General features: G+C 37.9%; 1 protein-coding gene and 1 long non-coding RNA gene across 2 annotated transcripts in view; one reads left to right on the top strand and one right to left on the bottom strand.

Annotated features, from left to right (window-relative positions):
• Positions 1-14,186, bottom strand: part of LOC136248205 (uncharacterized) — a 53,583-nt gene extending 39,397 nt beyond the window's left edge. The window contains exons 1-5 of the mRNA XM_066040016.1: positions 14,032-14,186; positions 11,860-12,067; positions 10,698-10,931; positions 9,281-9,376; positions 5,351-5,452 (exon numbers count right to left, since the gene is read on the bottom strand). Of these exons, the coding sequence (XP_065896088.1) occupies positions 5,351-5,452; positions 9,281-9,376; positions 10,698-10,931; positions 11,860-12,067; positions 14,032-14,186 (795 nt within the window). The remainder of the gene's footprint in view (positions 1-5,350; positions 5,453-9,280; positions 9,377-10,697; positions 10,932-11,859; positions 12,068-14,031) is intronic.
• Positions 14,187-20,412: 6,226 nt separating this feature from the next.
• LOC136246253 (uncharacterized) lies at positions 20,413-21,285 on the top strand. Its single transcript, XR_010696336.1, has 3 exons — positions 20,413-20,958; positions 21,012-21,080; positions 21,138-21,285. It is a non-coding gene; the product is annotated as an uncharacterized lncRNA (long non-coding RNA).
• Positions 21,286-22,839: the final 1,554 nt, after the last annotated feature.

The raw sequence follows: 22,839 nt of genomic DNA, 5'->3' as shown, positions 1-22,839 counted from the left end.
CGAAACAATAGCCCTGACAAAATATTTCCAGCTGCCGAAACAATATCAGCTTCGTTATAAGAAACTTCCGGAACAATAGCAATTCCGTTATAAGAAAGTTCAGCTAAAGTACAAGCTACTCTGCAAAGTTCAGCTACATTACAAGTCAGCCTGAAGAGATCACAAAGTACTCTGGAGAAAGTATAGTAAAGTTACAAGTCACCCTGTAGAAGGTTTAGCTACATTACAAGTCTCCCTGTAGAAATTTCAGTTACATGTACATCTGCATTGCCCTGTAGAGTATTCCACTGCAAACAAGTCAACCTATACAGTAAGTTCAGGTGATAATTTTATATTATCAATTAACACAATTGCAAATTAACACAATTGCAAAATTCATGTAGCTAAACAAGTACATAAAATCTTCACTCTCTGTAATAACTCGCATAGTCCTATAGTAAAGAAGAGAAAAAAAAAGTTAAAAGGAAGACCAAAGCCTGACTTTTGGTATGAAATTACAACAAAGAATTGATATCTAAGTTGTACCAAAAGGTGTGGTCTCCAAAAAAACCAGGATGCAAAATCCAAGGTGGTGACCAAGAAATGGCTGTGATGGTGGATTCGTATCAAAATTTTAAGAGCAACCCCTCAGGTAAATTTGGTGCCAAGAGCAGGCAGCAGCAAATTCATCTGAACTGTTGTTGCTAAAATGTTTGCCATAATAGCAACTTCATGACTACCACCTTGGATTTCACATCTTTTTTCATCATGACTTTTTGGTGGTTGCACCTAATTTTATAGTTTGGCTGCAGGGGCGGATCTAGGATTTATAAAAGGGGGGGCTAACTGAAGGCACTAACATCTTGGGTAGAGGTGTGCTTTGCACACCTCCCAGCATGTGAAGCATGCTTGAACTAAGGGGTCTGGGGGCCATATTGTTGAAAAATAGATGCTAAAATACTAAAATTTGGAGACATTTCCACATAAAATGCATATTTCTGCCTGTAGATATTTATCTAATCCAAAACAGCCAAGCTGTAAAAAAAGTGTGCGGCCCTCAGAAAGGCTATGGTGAAAAAAGATGTGAAATCCAAGGTGGCGGCCAAGAAATGGCTGTGATGGTAGGTTAATGGTAAAAATTTTAATAACGACAATTCAGGTAAATTTTTGTGCCGCTTCACAAAATTTACCTGAATTGTCATTATTAAAATTTTTACCATTAACCTACCATCACAGCCATTTCTTGGCCGCCACCTTGGATTTCACATCTTTTTTCACCATAGCCTTTCTGAGGGCCGCACACTTTTTTTACAGCTTGGCTGTTTTGGATTAGATTTCATTTCTTTTTGTATTTGTATACCCCAAAGCCGGCCTATGGCCAGCTTTGGGACTTTTTTAACCTATGTTTTTTTTCTTTACTACAGGAAGAAGTAAAGATGAAGTAGATGTACTTTAAATATTTTATCAGTAAATATACAAATTATATATATATAATACATATGTGACCGGATTTGCAAAAAGGGGCCTTCCACACACATCCAATTTGCCAACTTTGACAATTGATAACTTCAGATTGGAAAGAGCTATATATTGCCTTGAAATTTGGGCAGTGGTGATTTCTTTGCAGCTGAACTCTCCACATGATGAGCTGAACTCTCTACAAGGCAATTTCTTCTAGCTGATCTCTCTACAGGGAGATTTGTTTGTAGCTGAACTATCTACAAGGTAACTTCTTCTAGCTGATCTCTCTACAGGGTGATTTGTTCGTAGCTGAATTCTGTACAGGTGATGTGTTTGCAGCTGAGCTCTTTACAAAATGGTTTCTTTGTAGCTGAACTCTCTACAAAGTAACTTCTTCTAACTGATCTTTCTACAGGGTGATTTGTTTGTAGCTGAACTATCTACAAGGTAACTTCTTCTAGCTGATCTCTCTACAGGGAGATTTGTTTGTAGCTGAACTCTCTACAAGGTAACTTCTTCTAACTGATCTTTCTACAGGGCAATTTGTTTGTGGCAGAATTTTATACAGGGTGATTTCTTTGCAGCTGAACTCTCTACATGGTGGTTTCTTTGTAGCTGAACTGTCTACAAGGTAACTTCTTCTAGCTGATCTCTCTACAGGGTGATTTGTTTGTAGCTGAACGATCTACAAGGTAATTTCTTCTAGCTGATCTCTCTACAGGGTGGTTTCTTTGTAGCTGAACTCTCTAAAAGGTAACTTCTTCTAACTGATCTTTCTACAGGGCAATTTGTTTGTGGCTGTATTTTCTACAGGGTGATTTCTTTGCAGCTGAATTCTTTACAGGTGATTCGTTTGCAGCTGAGCTCTTTAAATAATGGTTTCTCTGTAGCTGAACTCTCTACAAGGTACCTTCTTCTAGCTGATGTCTCTACAAGGTCACTAGTTTGTAGCTGAGCTCTCTACATGGTGGTTTTTTTGTAACTGAACTCTCTACAAGGTAACTTTTTCTAGCTCATCTTTCTACAGGGTGATTTATTTGTAGCTGAATTCTTTACAGGTGATTCGTTTGCAGCTGAGCTCTTTAAATAATGGTTTCTCTGTAGCTGAACTCTCTACAAGGTACCTTCTTCTAGCTGATGTCTCTACAAGGTCACTAGTTTGTAGCTGAGCTCTCTACATGGTGGTTTTTTTGTAACTGAACTCTCTACAAGGTGACCTCTTCTAGCTGATCTTTCTACAGTGTGATTTGTTTGAAGCTGAACTCTCTACAAGGTAACTTCTTCTAGCAGATCTCTCTACAGGGAGATTTGTTTGTAGCTGAACTCTCTACATGATGGTTTCTTTGTAGCTGAACTCTCTACAAGGTAACTTCTTCTAGCTATAATCTCTCTACAGGGAGATTTGTTTGTAGCTGAACTCTCTGCAGGTGATTTGTTTGAAGCTGAACTCTCTAAATGATGGTTTCTTTGTAGCTGAACTCTCTACAAGTTAACGTCTTCTAGCTGATCTCTCTACATGGTGATTTGTTTGTAGCTGAATTCTGTATAGGTGATTTGTTTGCAGCTGAGCTCTTTAAATAATGATTTCTTTGTAGCTGAACTCTCTCAAGGTAACTTCTTCTAGCTGATGTCTTTACAGGGTCACTAATTTGTAGCTGAATTCTCTACATGGTTGTTTCTTTGTAACTGAACTCTCTACAAGGTAACTTTTTCTAGCTCATCTTTCTACAGGGTGATTTATTTGTAGCTGAATTCTTTACAGGTGATTCGTTTGCAGCTGAGCTCTTTAAATAGTGGTTTCTCTGTAGCTGAACTCTCTACAAGGTACCTTCTTCTAGCTGATGTCTCTACAAGGTCACTAGTTTGTAGCTGAGCTCTCTACATGGTGGTTTTTTTGTAACTGAACTCTCTACAAGGTGACCTCTTCTAGCTGATCTTTCTACAGTGTGATTTGTTTGAAGCTGAACTCTCTACAAGGTAACTTCTTCTAGCAGATCTCTCTACAGGGAGATTTGTTTGTAGCTGAACTCTCTACATGATGGTTTCTTTGTAGCTGAACTCTCTACAAGGTAACTTCTTCTAGCTATAATCTCTCTACAGGGAGATTTGTTTGTAGCTGAACTCTCTACATGATGGTTTCTTTGTAGCTGAACTCTCTGCAAGGTAACTTCTTCTATTGATCTCTCCACAGGGCAATTTGTTTGTAGCTGAGCTCTCTACATGGTGGTTTCTTTGTAGCTGAACTCTACAAGGTGATTTTTTCTAGCTGAACTATCTCTTTCCATAGTTGCATGAACTCCCTACAAGGTAACTTCTTCTAGCTGATCTCTCTACAGGGTGACTTGTGTGTAGCTGATCTCTATACAGGTTTCTTATTTCTAGCTGATCTCTTGAATTCTCTTTAGGGTGACTGCTCTATTAGGATGACTTCTCTATTAGAGTATCTCGATCTCGCACTTGCCGCACCAAGTTGGATTTCGTGTTATAACTCCGTGGCTTTAAGTCTGATTCTTCTACACCATTGATGAGCCTTTCTAAGATGATTACTCCATCTGTACAACGATTCTCAAAGCATTACCCTAAGCGGTTTATCTGGTAGGCGTGGCAAGCAGTCGTTTTTTATTAGCTGATCTCGATTGCGTAATTGTTACACACTGTTGGTTTTTTCGTTGTATCTTCCTGGTTTTTAGCTCGATTTCTTTCAAACCACAAAAGGTTTGAGGTTCAATAGTTAACCTATTCACCCACCGATTTTCAGCTTCTTCCCATACGCGGTTTACCCTGTAGCCGTGACAACATATTGGTGTTATTTTTCGTGAATAATCGCTCATAACTCTTTGCCGGTTTATCGTATTCCAGCCAAAGTTGGTACCGAGATGCGCCTTTATATCCCCCTTCTGTGTGCCAAATTTCAAGGCAATCGGATATGGCGTTCGAGTTTTATAGCAGTTTTTGTAAGTGTGCGACAAGAAAAAGAAAAATAAGAAGAAAAAAAAAACCAAGAAACTGAGCCAATTTTTGAAATCGCATATCTCGGGAACGCGCGAAGCGATTTCGCTCAAATTTGGAATGTGGAGTGCTGCAGTTGGCGGGAATGTCCACAGCAAAAATCGTCTTGTTTCATCAAGGAAGCACAGAGCTACGGAGGTGCAAAAATTGCGTTTTCTTTCTTCCTGTCAATATACTCACGGGTGTTACGCGCCGGCTTCTTGGGCCGCACGACACACTACCGTGTGTCTTGGTATACTGCCTTTAGATTATTGGCATGGCTCTCAGCAGCATTTGTTAATGGAAAGGTTTGGGTAGGTTCAGACAACCAAGCACATCATGCACCCGCTCACAATTGCACAACAATAGGTGCATGTTAGAACAATAATGTTGGAAGTGAAATTTGAATGATATGAGATTGAATCTGCTGCATTTTCAATGGAAATTGTGTACCTGAAATAAATATTTCCATACGTAATAACTACACCAGTAGATGAATCAAGCCCTTTAAACAGACCAATGTACTTCACTGTATGTATAGGAGCAGACAGATATGGATAAATTCCATAGCAGAACTAACTATTATGTATCTGCTGAATGTTCTATTAGAGTAGTTAGGTGACTGCTCTATTAGAGTATCTCGATCTTGTGCACCTCCAATGCTGATCCGGGTCCTTGTTACATAATTTTGAGCATAAATACAGTGATAATGTCTTGGAAAGAAGTTTATAAGGTGGGTTTATGAGTTTTTGTATTATTAGTGATCATATAATTATGCTATGACAAAATTTCATTATAATCCTCAGCATATTGATCAGGTAAAGCCTAAAAGTGAACGGGGTCTCAGCCTCCAAAGCCTCCCCCCTCCCCCTCTGGATCCACCCCTAGGCTGTTTTGGATTAGATTACAATATCTAGCTCACCTCATCCTTCATATTCACATTAGCACCATGAGCTATCAGTAGTGAAATCATTTCAGTGTTACCTTCAGCGGCAGCAAAAGCGAGTGGTGTATTATCAGTCCACTGTATAATGTAATTGATGTTATATGACTTCACTGGTACATACACTGACAACACATGATCTCTACTGTTGATGGGAATTGTGTTAGGTACAGTATGCTAACTCATGAGTTGCATGACTTCACCACTACTACATGCATGTTAGGCTAATACATGTGATTTGTTGATTTCTGTGAATAGTCGCTTCACACAATGAAGATTCATGGTAGTGGGCCATGTGGCCAGGAAACTACAAAACTCTTGCCCACAATTAAAAATACAAGGCCACTACTGTAAGTTATTTATGTATAGATGCAAGAGTTAATAATAGTGGAGGGGAGAGTGTCTAACGCTCTATAGGGCTGTATAAAATGAGCGCGTGTGAGCTAAAGGGCTTCAGCAATCTTAACAAGCGACGTGTTAACGCATTCAATTATGGTTACGCGGCTGGCGCAATACTCATTCAGAAAAGAGTGTATCGATAGTACAATATGCACCCTTGAAGTGTAACCAAATGGAGGGTGACAGTGAAGCTCACGTTGTGGTATAGTAAGTGTTTAAGTTCCTTCCATTCCAGTATGTCTGAGAGCAAATACCAATCCTTTAAAACGCTGTTCTCCAGTTTTACAGATGGCGTCTAATTGAAGCACGCTACTGGACATGACTTGTGAACCTGACGCTAGCAATTCTTCTGCTTGCTCACAAACTTCTTCAGCCGTTTCAGAGCTAGCATCATGATCGGAAGTTGAAACGTTGCTTAACCTCGACCGTCGTTCGAAGACGCGATGCGGTGTTACCTGGTCTGCCATGTTGGAACCAAATACCGCTATCAGCACTTCCCAAATATCGATTCTAGTGTTCATGAACTTGTGCAGCATCGTTGATGTGACCTGACAAAAGTGATGATTGGTTCTAGTTGTCAAGTGTAGAGAATGCGACTAAACACGAGATTATCCGTGGTGAAGCCCTTTAGCTCCCACGCGCTCATTTTATGCAGCCCTAAACAGCGTTAGACACTCTCCCCTCCACTATTATTAACTCTTGATAGATGGGTTTAGCAAGAAGGCATGGCACTTTTAACATAATGCAATGCAGTTTGTGTAGCACAAAAAGATCCAAAAAATCAATGCAGGCAAATATTTCCGAAAGCATTTCTGAGCACTGTATTACTGCATCAATTAGTCACTAACTGAAATATGGACCTTGTAGATGTGCATAATTTAACACTAAGGCCTTGGTGAAAAAGAATAACAGGGTGAATTTTCTGTACAGGTAGTTTATGAACGTGAAATTAATTTTATATCACCTCTCAAAACTTATTCTGTGTCTGAAAATTAAGACACTGATTATTTCATGCCAAAGTTTGTTAGTGGTTTTAGTCCTCAGTCTACCCACTTAATTGTAGTCAGACAGGTTAGTTGCAGTTGAACAATGCATTTCCTTTACCCTACAAAAATGGCGGGTAATTTGTGCATGTGGCACATTTTTATGCATGATCACACCTCTTCGTTAAAAACATCTATAGGGATTATGCATTGTGTAATAAAAAATCTTTGGTGATTGTTACTACCTGGCTAAAAAAACTACACATAATAATTTCTCTACCTTGTGCTACACCTACTGTCATGTTATACCAGTCAATATAATTATGTACCTGTATATGTACAATCCATTTAGAGCTGACATTATCTAATTCTGGATTTCACAAACGTGTATTTTCTTTGATCAAACATCTAACCCATTCAATAACTTTAAAGTGGACACAAACCTTAATAACTTATATAATGTGACCGGATCTGTGAAAACCATGCACTTTTAGAATTCCTGTTTATTACATGTTTATAATCTAGTGCATGCTCAGGCAAAGTTTCAGCCTCATATGCCAATAACTTTGGGAGTGACAGCTCTGCAAAGTAGCAACAACAGAAAGATCAATTTGTACAGCAAATATAGGGAAATGTAAAATTACATGCGTTTCCCAAAAGAGTTTTAACTTTCAAGTTAAAATGATATATGCAACTGAATTTGACAAAACCAGGCTTCCACAGACATCCAGCTTTACCATTTTGAGAGATAACTCAGTGTAGGAGTATGTCATCAGCTTCAAATTTTGACCTGTAATCTTGTAATCAAACAGTACGAGTACGGTAGTACTGTTTAAGTAGGGATCCTCCGAAAATGATGTGCTCCGCCTAAAATTCCGCCTTCAAAAATCATCCTAGAGACATCTTACTCCATGAAAATCACCTTTACAGAATAATATTTGTCCATCTAACAGCATTAAAAGCAAGAAAACATTTACCGGTGACAGTATATAGAATTATATTTTAAAATTACCAAAACTTGAAATTTGGTCTGCCTCACTCACTCACTGCAAGCCTAGAGGCCAAATGAAGCAGCGTACAGTCACCATTAATTTTATGCCACAGTAATAAACTCACCAGTGGAATATGCATTTTGTCTTTTCTTTTATCTTCAATAATGCTGCTTGTCTTCTTCATCCAACGAAACCATATTGAGGTGTTAATTTTCCATATCAATACTTTTTTCAGCAGCATAATTATTTAGGCACCACAGAATTGTTTCAGGGCTGGATATCAGAAGCGTTTCAGTCCCGGCGCTACTATAAGAGGTAGAGATGTACATACCAATTCAACTTATCTGAGCTTTACTGATACCGATCCGATCTAGGAAATTTATTACCAATCTACTGATATTGTACCAATCTGACATCAGTTTCTATTATGATGACTGATCTTGTACAGGTAGTTCTTATAGCATTTTATAATCTCAGACTAAGCTGATTGGACAATTTTTAGCTGAATGACGATCACAGCATAGTTACTGGAGTCAATACCAATGGTGGTGTGGCCTCAATTACACCACCCAGACAATCAGCAGTGACAGCATCCACAAATATTTTAATGCATGCTCCTACCAAGATTTGCCTGGAATAGTTTGTAGGCTGTTGTAGCAGAGATTCTAATAGTTTAGTGTATTTAATAGGTGTAGCACTATTCATTGTTTTCTGCCAAGGACTAATGTGGGACTTTTCTATTGAGCTATGCTGTAATATCATCATTCATCTCTTGTTTCACTACTTTTATTGCATAGATCTCTATTTGTATTAACAATTTTTTTTTTAAATACTAGTGTTATAGAAGCATTGTGTGGAATTTTCAGCTGAATAGCATGCTGGAAGATAGTGTTACTGTTGATCAAAGTCAAAGAATTGGATGTGTGTGGAAGTCTGGTTTTGTCAAGTTCAGTCACATACAGAGTTGAAATTTACACCATCATGTTTGCCATGAATATGGAATTGAGTACTGGATATGTTTTTCTTTGTATCAGTTTTTTCACCACATACAAAAGTAAAATTAGTGAAGAATAATTGATCACGTACTATTGTTTCGATGTGATGTCAACAAAATGTGTCCATAACTTGCAAATCCTTGGGTCTACTGCTGCAATGAAACAGAGCTCATCTTGAGTAGGCGAATAAGATGATACTCAGTTTTTATTGTTGGGCCCTTCTTTACTAAGGACGTTAACAAAATGTTGAACATTTTATGGAATTTTTTCAATAATACTTATGGACGCCTTTGCTTTATACTGTAAATTTAGGCTTGCACTACTGTGTTGGGTTTTCGAAGACCCGGTCACAAAAAAGTTGTGAAAACGTAAAGAATGTAAGTTCCCTAGGAAAGGTATTTCAAGTATAAATTTTGTAGACTCTATTTAGTGCCATGCACTGTGCTGTGTATGTGTGTACACCAACATAATTATTTGGAGAAGCAATGCAGCTCATTCTATTAAACACAACCTACTCTGGTACAGCGCATGTTGACTCACCATAACAGCATCCACCTCAGCTCCCCAATTCAGGAGAGCTGATGCCACATTGTATTGATTGTTGGAAGCAGCAAAATGTAGACCAGTGTACCCAAACTGTGGGAATACAAAACCACATAGACACAATGACACTGCTCACTCAACATTATCAATTACATGTTATCATATGTAGGCAGGAATCTATTATGCTTTTTAATCTTCCAGATATTCTTTCTGGAAATTCTTTTTAAATTTACTTTCAAAATCATTCCTGGAATTTGTGCAAAAACAAGCATATTCATTAAAGTTTTACATAAGTGACTGCTATATTGGAATTATGGACTCAATGTTAACTGCTCTGTTAGAGTACAAGTGACTGCTCTATTAGAGTATCTTGATCTGTCAACCTTAACTATGGGTATAATACATTGTATAATATGTTTGTAGCTGATGAAACCTGTTCAACTCATACAAAACACATGTTAACAACGATTATTTAGTCCACTGTGACAAATACAGGTTATCACCAAGTCACAATACACACATGCTAATCATTTCTAATACACCAGGGGCAGAGATATAGAGAAGAGGGGTCAGAGGGATAACTGCCCCTCACTTTGAAGAATGGAAGAGTAGTGTTCCTCACTCTTTAAAGTACAGCAACAATTGTACCTTTTCTTAGTCCCTAACCAATTTGCTTTGCCTTGATTTAGTAGAGTTTGTGCTAAACCTTATACAAGAGATAATGTAATAGAGAAGTCATCTAACTACTCCAATAGAACATTCACTGGAAACATGTAAATTGCTTCTGCTATACAATAGACAAATTTCATAACAAATCATGTGACACCAGATGGAGCAAGTTTGGTTACATGGCTACCACAAATTGTGGTTTGTAAGGTGGTTTACCCCTGTTTGCTAGGTGGATGCCCTACAACTGAAACAATTTGTATTCTAACTAATTCATGGACAAATGAAGCATTGAAAAATACTTAAGGAATGGGGGATCATATTAGTGGGAGAAAGCATGAATTTTTGGAAAGGTAAGCAGAGACTACAAAACAGACTGTACACACTGGCTAATTTGTGTTCCACACAAGTAATTGCAAAACCTTATTACTAACTAGCAATATGTTCTAATCATAGGGAAGCACAAGCTCATGGGCAACCCAAGCACAGACCACTGTACATTAATCAAGAACCAAAAGCACACAATAACAACTAATATAAATCTTACAACAGTACACAATATTTATATTACAGGTAAACATAAACTACATCATATTATGTACATCATGTCACATCATTACATTACATCTTTAACTCTATTACACTCCCTCCTCACTAAATAAAAGTACAACGTCCTAAAATAAATACATACTACCAAGAAAATTAGGTTACAATTAAACCATAAAATAATTCATATACTACAGTCTACCAGTCTGATGATTATAATGTTTTGGGCACCTATGTTCTCGTTGAGGTACCTTCTAACAGGTTCAGTGGAATAATTTGCTGGCTGTTCATTGCTTTGACGGTTAGTAGCAGGTCTCTGCTCTAGCCATATAGGAATGATCACTTCTTCCTCAGCTACTGATTCAGCCTCATTGACTACAGTTCCTAGGTTCTTCAAATGATTGGCATGTCTCTTCCGTAATTCCAGTATCTGTTTCTAGTTAACTCATACGTTAAAGACCAAGTCTTTTCATTATCACTGCCTTTACATCTGGTGCACCTGCTATGTTATTTCTGGCTATGACTTCCTCTCCAACTTTAAATTCATGTATCACATTCTTTTAGTGGTCATGCTTTTGTTTTTGTTGTGCTTGAGCACCTAGAACAGTTCTGTCCTTGTTTGGCAGCAGTAAATATCGTCTAGTTCTGAGTTTGCGGTTTAAGAACAATTGAGCCGGTGTCTCATTGGTGGTTGTATGAGGAGTGGAACAATAAGTTAAGAGAAAATTAGAGAGTGCGTGCTTCAAGTCTTTGCCACATTCTTTAGCTGCCTTCTTAAAGGTTTGAACTAAGCATTCCACAGGCAGGGTGGTAGGGTGCACAGTGAATGTGCTTGATGTCATTGGATTTCATAAATTGAGCAAAATCTTCAAAATTAAATCGTGCCCCATTATCAGAGACCAGCTGCATAGGCAATCCATAAGCAGAGAACAACTTTCATAACTCTGTAATAGTTTTCTGGGATGTAGTTGAGTTGATCTCTGGCCACTTGGAATGGGCATCTGTGACTAACAGATACGTCTTTTTCATGAAGGGACTTGTGAAGTCCACATAAATCCTTTGCCAGGGATGTGCCGGCCATACCCATAGATGAAGAGGAGCTACAGGTGGGGAATTCTTCACAACCTAACATGCTACACAGTCATGGTCTCAATCCTCAAGATCTTTGTCTGTCCCAGGATTCCAAAAATAGCTGCGGGCCACTGACATCATTCTTAAAGCACCCGGATGGTCTTTGTGTAGTCCTTCTAGCAGAACAGATTAGAATTTCTCAGGAACAACTACACAGTTACCCCACAGTAAGCAACAAGCTTCTATAGACAGTTCAATTTTGCATATGTGAAATAGTTTGTACTTGTCTTCACCTTCATTGGCCGTCGATTTTGAACATAATGGAAAACTTGGTTCAGTACAGAATCTCGATGAGTAATTGCTTGAATTTGTTCAGCTGTAACTGGCATAGCTTGGATCTGACCAATCATGAAAGTGTTGATACAATCCAAAGCTGCTTCTTTGCAGGTACCAAATGAAAGTCTGGAAAGACCATCAGCATTAGCGTGCTGCTTTGTTGGCCTAAATTTAATTGTATATGAGTAAACCTATAATATCATTGCCCATTGTTGCAAGCATGCAGCAGCTAGTGATGGTATGCCCCTTTATGACCAGGATAGTGGTTAGCTGCTTATGGTCTGTCAATAGAACAAATGATCAACCATAGAGATACAGGTGAAATTTCTGTATAGTATATACAAGAGATAGTGCCTCTTTCTGAATTAGGGCATAGTTACATTCTGTTGTTGTCAGAGGATGTGAAGAAAAGGCCACTGGATGTTCTGTACCATCTGGAAACACATGGAACATGACCGCACCTATGCCATAAGCGGCTGCAAGACGAATTGGCAAATTAGGAGCTAATACTGGTGCTAAAGCCAAGCATTGTTTTTCCTTTGTGAAAGCGTTGTCACACTCTTTGACCAATACAACTTAGCCCCTTGTTAAAATAAATTGTTAACGGGATGTAGTAAAGTTGAGAGGTTCTGTAAAAATTTGCTGTAGTAGTGGACTAGTCATAAAAGGAACATAACTCTTGTACATTACGGGAGTGAGGAGCTTCCACTACTGCTTTGACTTTGCTTTCTAAGGTGTGCAACCCTTTGAATCAACCCTGTGTCCTAAATATTCCACAGCTGTACACATAAAAGCACATTTGGATTTTCTAGCTCACATGCCATACTCTGTAGTACATGTACTTGTTTCATATTTTTAGATGTTCATTTGGAGTCCCCCTGCTATTAAAATGCCATCATGGTAGCAGATAATGTTTGGTAAGCCTTGTAGCACAATGTTATTACTGTTTGAAAAATTGCAAAGGAAGAGGCTACTCCAAAAGGTAAACAGGTATAATGGTACAGCCTTCTGTGAGTATCAATGGTCACAAAATCTCTGGAACTTGGTGATAGCTTTAACTGCTGATAGGCATTGATCAGGTCAATTTTTGAAAACCATTTCCCTTAAGACAGTGTGGAGAAGATTGTGTCAGGCTTTAGTAAGGGATATTCATCGATATAAAACTGGGGGTTGATGGCTACTTTGTAATCCCCACAAATACGTATTGCTCCTTCAGGTTTTGGTACAGGCACAATAGGAGCAGCCCATTGGCTATATATAAGCAACCCTTTGTAGTATGCCTTCATCTTCCATTCGATCCAATTCTCTTTCTACAGTAGTTTATAAAGCGAAGGGAACTGGCTTGACTTTACAGAATCTGGGAGGGCTTCAACTGCAAAGTGGCCTCAAAAGTGTTAATTTCACCAAGCCCGTCTTGGAACACTGCTTTATGGGTTTCTAGTAAGGCTTCCATCTGTTTCATTCGTGGTTTAGGAGTGGCTTGAGTGTCAGTAGTTGACATCAACTTTACAATTGAAGTTAATTTCTGTAAGCCAATTCCTACCCAGGAGGCTAGGGCTATTACCTTTGACCACATACAAATGGAGCTGTTTGCATTGTTTGCCATACTTCACAACAACAATTAATTTACCCACAACAGATAATTATTTTCTCACCAGTATAAGTTGTGATGATCAATGATGTGGTTTCTGGTTTCAACTGAACAGTTTGGCCTTGGATGTACTGGACATCACTGATGCAGCTGCACCCATATCTAACTCCATGGTTGTCTTTCGTCCATTTAAAGTAAACTCTACCAAAATCGGGTGTGATTTACCAGCTACTCTGTTTAAAGGGAATTAGGCTCCCTGATAGTATTGAAATTTTTCTTACAATTACTCAATGCAGGTGAATGTTTGATTGCTGATGCCAAGGTCTTTCTCCATTCTTGCATACTCTTGCTAAGTGTCCTTTCTTATGGCACTTTTTACATTCAGCATCATGGAATCGACAAGTAGTTACTACGTATGTGGTCTGTATCACCACAGCGATAGCAAGATTTACTACTACGGTAGTTGGCTGCCTTTGCAAGTTAGAACGGTGTTGCCCCATTCGGTGAATAGTAGTTGAGGTTCCTGCTGCCTCTTCACCTTTCAGTTTCTTTGTGTTCTTGTCTGCAGCTACCAAACTTTGCACTAGATGTACAGCTTTCTCTAATGATCTTCAGACAGTAGACTCTTTTGGGCGGCAGTGCTTCGTAATCCACAGATGAGTCGGTCACGTAAAGCGTCTTGCAGGAAGGCATCAAACTCACAGTGGGTAGTTAATTGTCAAAATTCAGCAACATAATCCAGCACGGATTCATTTGCCCCTTGCATACACTGGTGAAAATAGAATCGCTCAGCAATAACTAGTGGCTTTGGCCCATAATGGTCGGTTACGACCTTCTGTAGCTGCTCGAACGCTTTGTCAGCAGGCTTCGCCAGTGACACTAAGTCTCATAGCAGAGCATACATCTGTGAACCCACTGCATTAAGGAATACATGAACCTTCTGCTTGTCCTCCTCTATGCCGTTAACGCCTAAGAAGATTTGTACATGTTCCAAATAAGCTGAAATAATCTATGAGTCAAGCTGAAAGGAGTATATTTGTCCGAGATACTATTTTGCAGTCACCCTCGTTACCAGTGTGGGGAAGCATAGGCTCTTAGTCAACCCGAGTATAGGCAACACAGACCACTCATAATATTAATGAAAGCACACAATAACAACTAACTTCTTACAACCAGGTGCTACAGTAAACATTACATCTTTAACTCTATTACTTATTACAGGCGAGGTTCTACCAACACAATGCTGAAGCAGCAAAAGGAAAGTCCAGGACAACATCACCTTTTGACAGTGTTGTAACTAATCATACATCTCCACTCATTTGGCCTGCAACTGGATGGTCCACCTCACTGAAAAAAATTTTCATTTTTGTAATCCTGCTGAAGACTGGAAAAAATTTCTTGGTAAGCAAATCATTGTATGTTATATGTTATTTTGAACTCTTGTAAGTAGGACAAAAATATAATTTTACAGAAATCTCTGTAAAGAGGTTATGATATTTTCTGAGGCTATTTGCATGATGTTGAGATCCACAAGAAAGAGGAAACGTGGTATGTGCAATCAAAATATTGGGAATCACAATGAAAATCTGTGAAATATAATCATACAGCAATGATATTAAAAGAAGGTGTGGAGTATGCAGCCTGTTATTCTTGTCCAGTAGAACGGAATAAGGAGTTTTGCCAGCATGTTATTGCTCTACTACTTGTTCTTGAGAAATATTGTCTCAAGATGACAGAAGTAATTAATGAATTGGCAGGCCCACAGTCATGTGCATCTGTAAAACAAGCTTGGAGATCGAGGAAGTGTGATGTTGATACCAAACCAATTATTCAGACTACCATTGATCGTGCAAGGGGTGAAACAGAATGTTAAAGGTGGCTATTATATAAAATGCACATTGTGTGAAGCAGGAAATGAAGTGACACAAGGACAACATTATAACTTTCAAAACTCATTAGAAACAAGTAGCCATTTGTTTAGCATTTTGCCAGAAGTAGGCACTGATGTCACATTTACCAGGACTCAGTTTGGGCTAGTACCACAGAGCAGTGTACAGTCATGCCACTTACCTGTAATGTCAACATCATCTGACACTCAACCACTTGAACCAGTTATAAGTGAACAATTTTCCCATTCACAACCACAAGCAGTCATTGATGCTGGTAAGCAGATACTTTTTTGTGACCGTGTAAATTGCACACTATTGCCCATGGCAGCAATATCATTCAAAGAATCAAAGAATAAGGTAAAAGAGCAAGCAATACTAGGACAGCATAACTGTGATTTGTGGAAAGAATACCATGCCATTACTCTTACCTCTTCTAACTCAATGGCGGATCCAGGATGGGGCATTTGGGGCAAATGCCCCCCCCCCCCCCCCCCTCCTCCTTGTGGAGTAGCCATAGCTAGCTACTTCTTTTGATTAAAATATTTACTTCACGTCAGGCCATAATCAACTTATAAATTATGAAAATATGCACAATTCACTAGCATTTATTATTACAAATTCACCCAAAACCAAACGAATCAGTAAAACTAGCTGTGAAATTGTCAGCCAGCACCTTCGTTCGTACTAAGCGCCTCTAAAAATAATTATCGTGTTGCTGCTTTTAAAGACTTTTAAGAGTTCACAACCGTCTGCAAAGGCCAAAATGGCAAAAATCAACAGTGAGACACTACTAAGTAGTGATTATTAAACATTTTGCTGCTTCAAAAATGCAGCAAGCTAACAAGAAGATCTGGCTCTCCCCAACAGTTTGTTTGTGCCCCTCCCCTTGCCAACTCCTGGATCCGCCCCTGTAACTTTATGCGTATTTGTATAGAACCAAGAAAAATCTATATTAGATTCATTTGTGAGCTCATTACTAGATTCCCCTGTCTTGTGTCACTTGCCTGCAATGCAGTACCATGAAGGTGTGACAGCTAGTTCATATCTTGCACTGCATGTGAACAATGGAACTACTATTTCAATGAGAACTTGCAGTCTAGTATTGCATAACAAGTACAGGTTCTTGGGTGCCAACCCTGACCATCAAAAATTCTGTGAAATATTTTAACAGATGCACAAGTGCTTTAATGGTAAGTATTGATTTCACATATGACATTAAACTGATTTTCCAAAATGCGGTCATATTTTATTTATTATACATTTTTTATTTTATAAGGGATATGTAGGAACAGGAATCTTCATACAATATTTTGGAGCAAGGGCAAAGTAAGGAAAAGTATATACATAAATTATTGCTATCAAATAAACTGATTCCAAAAGTAATCCTTGTTTTGCTGAGCTGGTCACATTTGTTTGATGTGTACTGAGCAATACTACAACTTCCACACTAAAATAATATGTTAGGGATTTGGTATATCACAATAAGTGAGGTGTGTACATTATGGGGTGTGGCTACTAGCATGAATTCATGTCATGTTACCATGGCAACTAAATAATTTATTTTGGTTCATTATCTTGTTAGTTTCAGTATATCAATTTAACTGCAAGTGTTGTTTGACTTGTTACAGATTGTATACATATACTAACCTCAAATGTAACATGAGTGACATCCACATGACTGTTGTACAGTTGTTGCAGGGTAGTGAGATCTCCCTCAGCAGATGCAAACTTTATTATTTCCTTCTCTTTCTACAGTGACACATCATCATAGTAACATGTACATACCGTATAGCGGAAAATTTTGGCAGGAGAAAATTTTGGCGAATTTGGCGAGTATGCATGGATTCGCCAAAATTTTATTCGCCATTTTTATAAACACTGAAAGTGCAGTAGACGCTGTTCATCGGTGAGTGAATTAATTTATTCTGTGAATACTGTTATGATTATGATTATGATTATACGTATACTGGGTCGAGACAGCATAGCTGATAACTGACCCAGGTAATTACAAACAAAGAAAAACATTTAACACATACATGCATACATAAAATTATTTATTGTGTGATGACAAGGTGGTTGGTAAAAATTTCTGTGGATTGCTCTTCAATAAAGTTGTTAGGTAAAGTGTTCCATTCTCTTAAAGTATTCGGAAAGAAACTTTTCTGATACGATACAGTGGAACTGACTGGGATGATAAATCAATGTTGATGAAGCTGTCTAGTTGGATACTGAGTTGGTAAGAAATAAGATGGTAGCTGTATGGAAGGAGTAAGCAGATGAACAATTTTGTGAAATTGGTTACAGCGGTGAGTGGTTAATCTTCCACAAGTATCCACAGCTGGTTTTAGACTAATAGCTCAGGCAGATGGGCAATTCACTCGAGTGATTCAGCTCAGTGCCCATCATGTGAAAATGCCTTGCCTCGCTTGCCACATGCATGCCGGCGTTCCAGTCTCGATTACTGACTTTGCACGTTGTTTTTATTACAGCTAGCTATTTATATAAGAGTGTGTCGATTCGAATGAGAGGCATTGAACTGTAGTACTTTGTACATAGACATCGCAAAGCTTCGTCGCCAACGCTGTCAGATTAAAATTGCGTGGGCAAAGTAATGCCATGCATTCGCCAAAATATTATTCGCCAATTTCTGCCAATGATCAATTCGTCAAAATTTTCTCCCACCAAAATTTTCTGCTATACGGTAGTTACAGTGGAACATCAGCTAAAAGTGAAAATTAATGATTGCTGGTAACGACAATAGCGGAACAGTTTGTATGACTGCAAATATTTCTCAAAAAAGGTTAGGGGCAAATAAGCAGGAAGGAATGGAAACCATAAAACACAAGTTATTTTCTATTAGAATGAAATAATGAAATGCAATTACTGTATCATGCAATTATGCGATTACCCCAGCAAACACTGTTTTTGGATAGTGAATAACATCTTAAATGCCGTTATAATGACTTTGACAATTTTTTTAAGGAGTTACATGTATACACCATCTATGTAAATGAAGTACAGAACGACCTGAAGGTGGAGGATGATCACGTGGTTGCAATGGCTATTGCATCTGATATTGTGGTTCATTTTACTGCAACATTGTGTGCTTTATATATTTACAACAAAAGACTGCATTGTGCCTTCCTCAGTGAGACTTATTCAAAATGCAAAGAAAATTATGAGTTTCATGGGTTTTGGCATTTATATCCATCTTCAGGGGGGCCATTTGCTAACATGGAATGATTTGGTTGTGTGCAGTTTGCTGTTGATCTTTTAGGTGGAGATATTGCTCTTAATCCAGGTCCTGCTAGACATGGTCAGGGGCGGATTTAGGGTCTCAAGACCCCCTCTTCAGGTTGAACCTTGAACAGGAAATCTAAGAGAGAAAGTGCGAAGAGAAAAGCAACAGAACACAAAAGATAGATAATTATACTCTAATTGGGCAGTCACAAAATATTCTATTAACTATCAATATAACATCACAAGATGATAACACCCATGATATGGATTATTAAAAGTTCAGCAAAATAATGGCAGAAGACATGCGCTTACTGTGAGTGGAAGAGCTGGCAATGGCAAGGAGGCAATGGCGTTTGTGTAGTCTATAGGTAAGTCTAATTTGTATAATCTTCTATATATATACCAATTTGGCTTAGATAGTGCACTACTCAATTATAACATGTACTTGATTACCTTATATACACTGCAAAAGTGGATTGGATTTACGTATATTTCCTTGTTTCAGAAAACTCATGGAAAGACGATCTTTCAAAGCCCTCTAACTTTCCATATATTTACATTGTACAGTAAACATATGTAAAGTTGCAATGGAAGTTATTTAACTAAGAATTTCATTACTGATGGACACTACTGAATGAGACTACAACGCGCGAGCTACGTAGCTAGACTGCTAGATGATTGCGACAAGCAGCCATGCCAGGGATTACTGGTACAGGGCGCTCTGCATGACCACTCTGAGTTAGATCTAGTCTACCTATTCGGCTATTATCACCAGGTAATCTCATTATCGCCATCGCAGAGTAACTTAGTCTCACCACAAAAACTTGCAGCAGCACATCACTGCACTAATGCTTCTTGGAAATGTTAGTTTATTATAGTTTACGAGAAGTTGTAACGAAGCTGCTGACGGTGATGTGTCACACATCATGTGTTATACAGCTAGAGCAGTTAACATGCAGGCTGAACGATGAAGTGGCATGATGGTGACGCGCACGGATGGAGGAGCAGCTTGCCGACCCGAAGTTCTGCCATTTCCTTCAGACTATTGTGGCGCCATTACCTTGTAGGGAATATAATATAATCTATGCTTGTACCGACTCTGTTTCCCGACTTTCAGTACCGCTGTGCTGCCTTTTGACACCCAAGTACAATAGAGACAAGTATTAATTTGCCTGTATTTGTTTGTTATAGTTGGCTTTAGTGTAGCTAGCAATATGGATCACGAGATGAGAGTTAGCTAACCACAGTTTTACTGAGCAAATGACTTTGAGGATAATGCTTGAGGTAAGTTGTATGTATGAGATATTGCAAGTACTCCTTTGCATTGACTTTTTAGGGATGGAGATATATCACACTACAAGACAAAGAATGGGCTAATCACATGAGAACTTTTAAAGTTGCAGGTTAGTGGTTTTTTTATTAATGTGATAATTGGTTGTTAGTGTGGAATGTATGTCAATAGGTGTGTCTCCTCTAAGTGTAAGTGATGTGGCACTTTAACTTTGTGTATCTGTACCCTCTAATCCAATTCTTGATCCAAAAACCTGTATTGGTTGTTAGTGTGGAATGTGAATGTCTCCTCTAAGTATTGTGTATCTATCCAGTAATCCAATTCTTGATCCAAAAATTCTGTAATGACACATACCCATGGCTCAAGTGTAAACACAGAAGGTACAGGTTGTATGAGGTGCTTACCACCAACCAGAGTGTTTATAGAAATATATATAGTGATTTTATTTTGCTTGACCTTTAGAAATTTAGGATGCAGCATAATTGTTTTTGACATTTCTGATGCTAATGGTTTTGTGTAGCATTCACCATGCTGTGACATTTGGCTTGATTGCTTGTAGATACAGTGACATGAAAATAGCGGCTATCTATATTATAATCCAACAAAAAAATTCGTAAGGTGGTTTCAGAATCTGAGCTAGTTGAATTGCATACACATCATTGTTTACTAAACATCAGATAAATTATCCTTATTTCCATTAGCCTACACAAAAATGTTTGTGGTCCAATGTTTAAAAGGCAGGTAATTTAGGCTGCTTTTGTGTAGCACTACTGTATGCAGTTTTATGCTTATTTATTCATACTCACTTTATATGTTTTATTGAAATTTTTAATGCCGAGAAAATCAAAAGAACTTCAGGAATTGTACGAATTAGGTATGTTTTCATGAGACAGTTGCATTTACTAGGTTGACTATGGTAGCTAGGTGAACCCTTATTGCTACAACAACGTAATATTAAAATACAAGGAGGATTTCTAGTTCATCACTTCATATAGCTATAAAATATAGGACAAGCTGTTGTGGCATCTAGATCGATTATTTCCAGGTAAGTTTCTTGAAGGATAATTTTATAGTACAGTAATATAATATTTTTGTTAGGTATGACTATTAGAAGGATATGACTTCAAGAGGTGGAACGTTGTTTGGAGAAAGATACAATACTAACAGGTATTTAATCGTACTGTACAATGTTTTGGCATTACATCTCTTTCTTTCCATTTACAGTGTACAGAAAATGTTCGGGCAAGGAGTCTGCCATTTGTCAAGATCAACGACTTTATTGATGAACACCAATGACAGACATTTTTGTACTTTGACTGGTGTACTTTGTGTATGGATGGATGACTTTTTGTTGATTTTGCATTTAAACCAATTTATACAGAATATAGGGGTGGGACGGGGGTAGAAAATGTGACATTAAATGTGACATTTCCTTACATTTTACTGTTGGGAAAAATTACCTTTCCTAGCCTTTAAGTGGTAAGGAAAGATACAAAAGACGGCTGAATCTTTTCAGGAAAGTTGTGGAAATATGATCATTCCTGACAAAAGAAAGGTAAGGTAATATTGTGGAAATCTGACATGTCCATACCTTTCCATAGTCTCTTAAAGGTAAGGAAATCAATTATGTTTTTGTAGTGTATAATCACAAAACACTTGGACAGTGGCTACCCAACTGAAATGATTTATCTGGATTTTCAAAAGGCATTTGACTCTGTGCCACATCAACACTTCATAATCGTAAGTTATCATCATTAAATTTGGTATACATGGTAATAATACGTCAAACTGGATAAAGTGCTTTCTTTCCAACAGAAAACAACAAATAATGCTGAATGATAGAAAGTCCTGTCCTGTATCTGTTACTAGTGGAGTCCCTCAGAGGTCCATTTTGGGCCATCCACTGTTCTCAATATTTGTTAATAATTTACCTTCAATTTCAACTAGTTCTTACAGACCACCTTCTTACAAAGACCACATCCATACAAAGACCACATTGTAATTAGATCTCGAAGCATACTTAATGGCCTTATAAATTTATAAGACCAATATTATAGGCCTCAGGGAATTATGCTTCAAATTTTCACCATTATTCTATTCCGAATTTCTCCAAAAGTCATCATTATGCTTTTATTATTCCCAAAATGAACTCATTATTCTCAAAATTATTCCCGGTTTTTTTATAAAAGTTATTCGACTGTTGCAATTTATAATGTTTAGAAAGATTTTGGAGCAGTAGTTATCCTGTTCTATTAGACAGGAAAGCTATCTTTTAGCTAGCAAGATGCTTAGTTACTACTGCAATAGAGGAAAGATTATTCCGCTGACTGTTCTATTAGAGTAATTGACTACTCTGTTAGAGGATCTTGATCTCGACTTACATGAAATTGTATGTTATGCGAATTATGCTCATAAATCACTTGAAAATTCCAGAATAATTTCCAATTCTTTTTAACCCATCATTATGCTCAAAATTATGCTGGCATAATTCCCTGAGGCCCCTTCATGGTCACTTTTCATAAAGATCATCTCTTCACATTGCAATCTTTATTAAATAATTTTAAATCAGCTATAGATAATTACTTTTATGACTATAGATTTATGTTAATGTAATAATTATATTCATAGTTAATTTTTGTTCATTGCATCTAATTTATGTATGTATATGTATGTAATTGAATGGGTGTACAGGCTTCTAAGCCTCAACCCAAATCACATCATAATCATAATCATAATAACTAAGTTACAAACATCTATTTCATGACTTTATCAAAACAGCTAGATCAGCTAAAATGGGTTAGGCCATCATCTCATTATGAGACCTCACTCTTTGATACAGTTTACTAGCTACATTTTACTTGTATTAACTATGACACATTTTGAGCAATGATGGTACAGATAGCCAGATGACTTGAGTGAAGGGTGG

This window comes from Dysidea avara, chromosome 2 (genome assembly GCF_963678975.1).
Source record: "Dysidea avara chromosome 2, odDysAvar1.4, whole genome shotgun sequence".
Taxonomy (NCBI): Eukaryota; Metazoa; Porifera; class Demospongiae; order Dictyoceratida; family Dysideidae; genus Dysidea; species Dysidea avara.
Note: the sequence above shows the minus strand (reverse complement) of the source record. Positions and strands in the feature narration are given on the sequence as shown.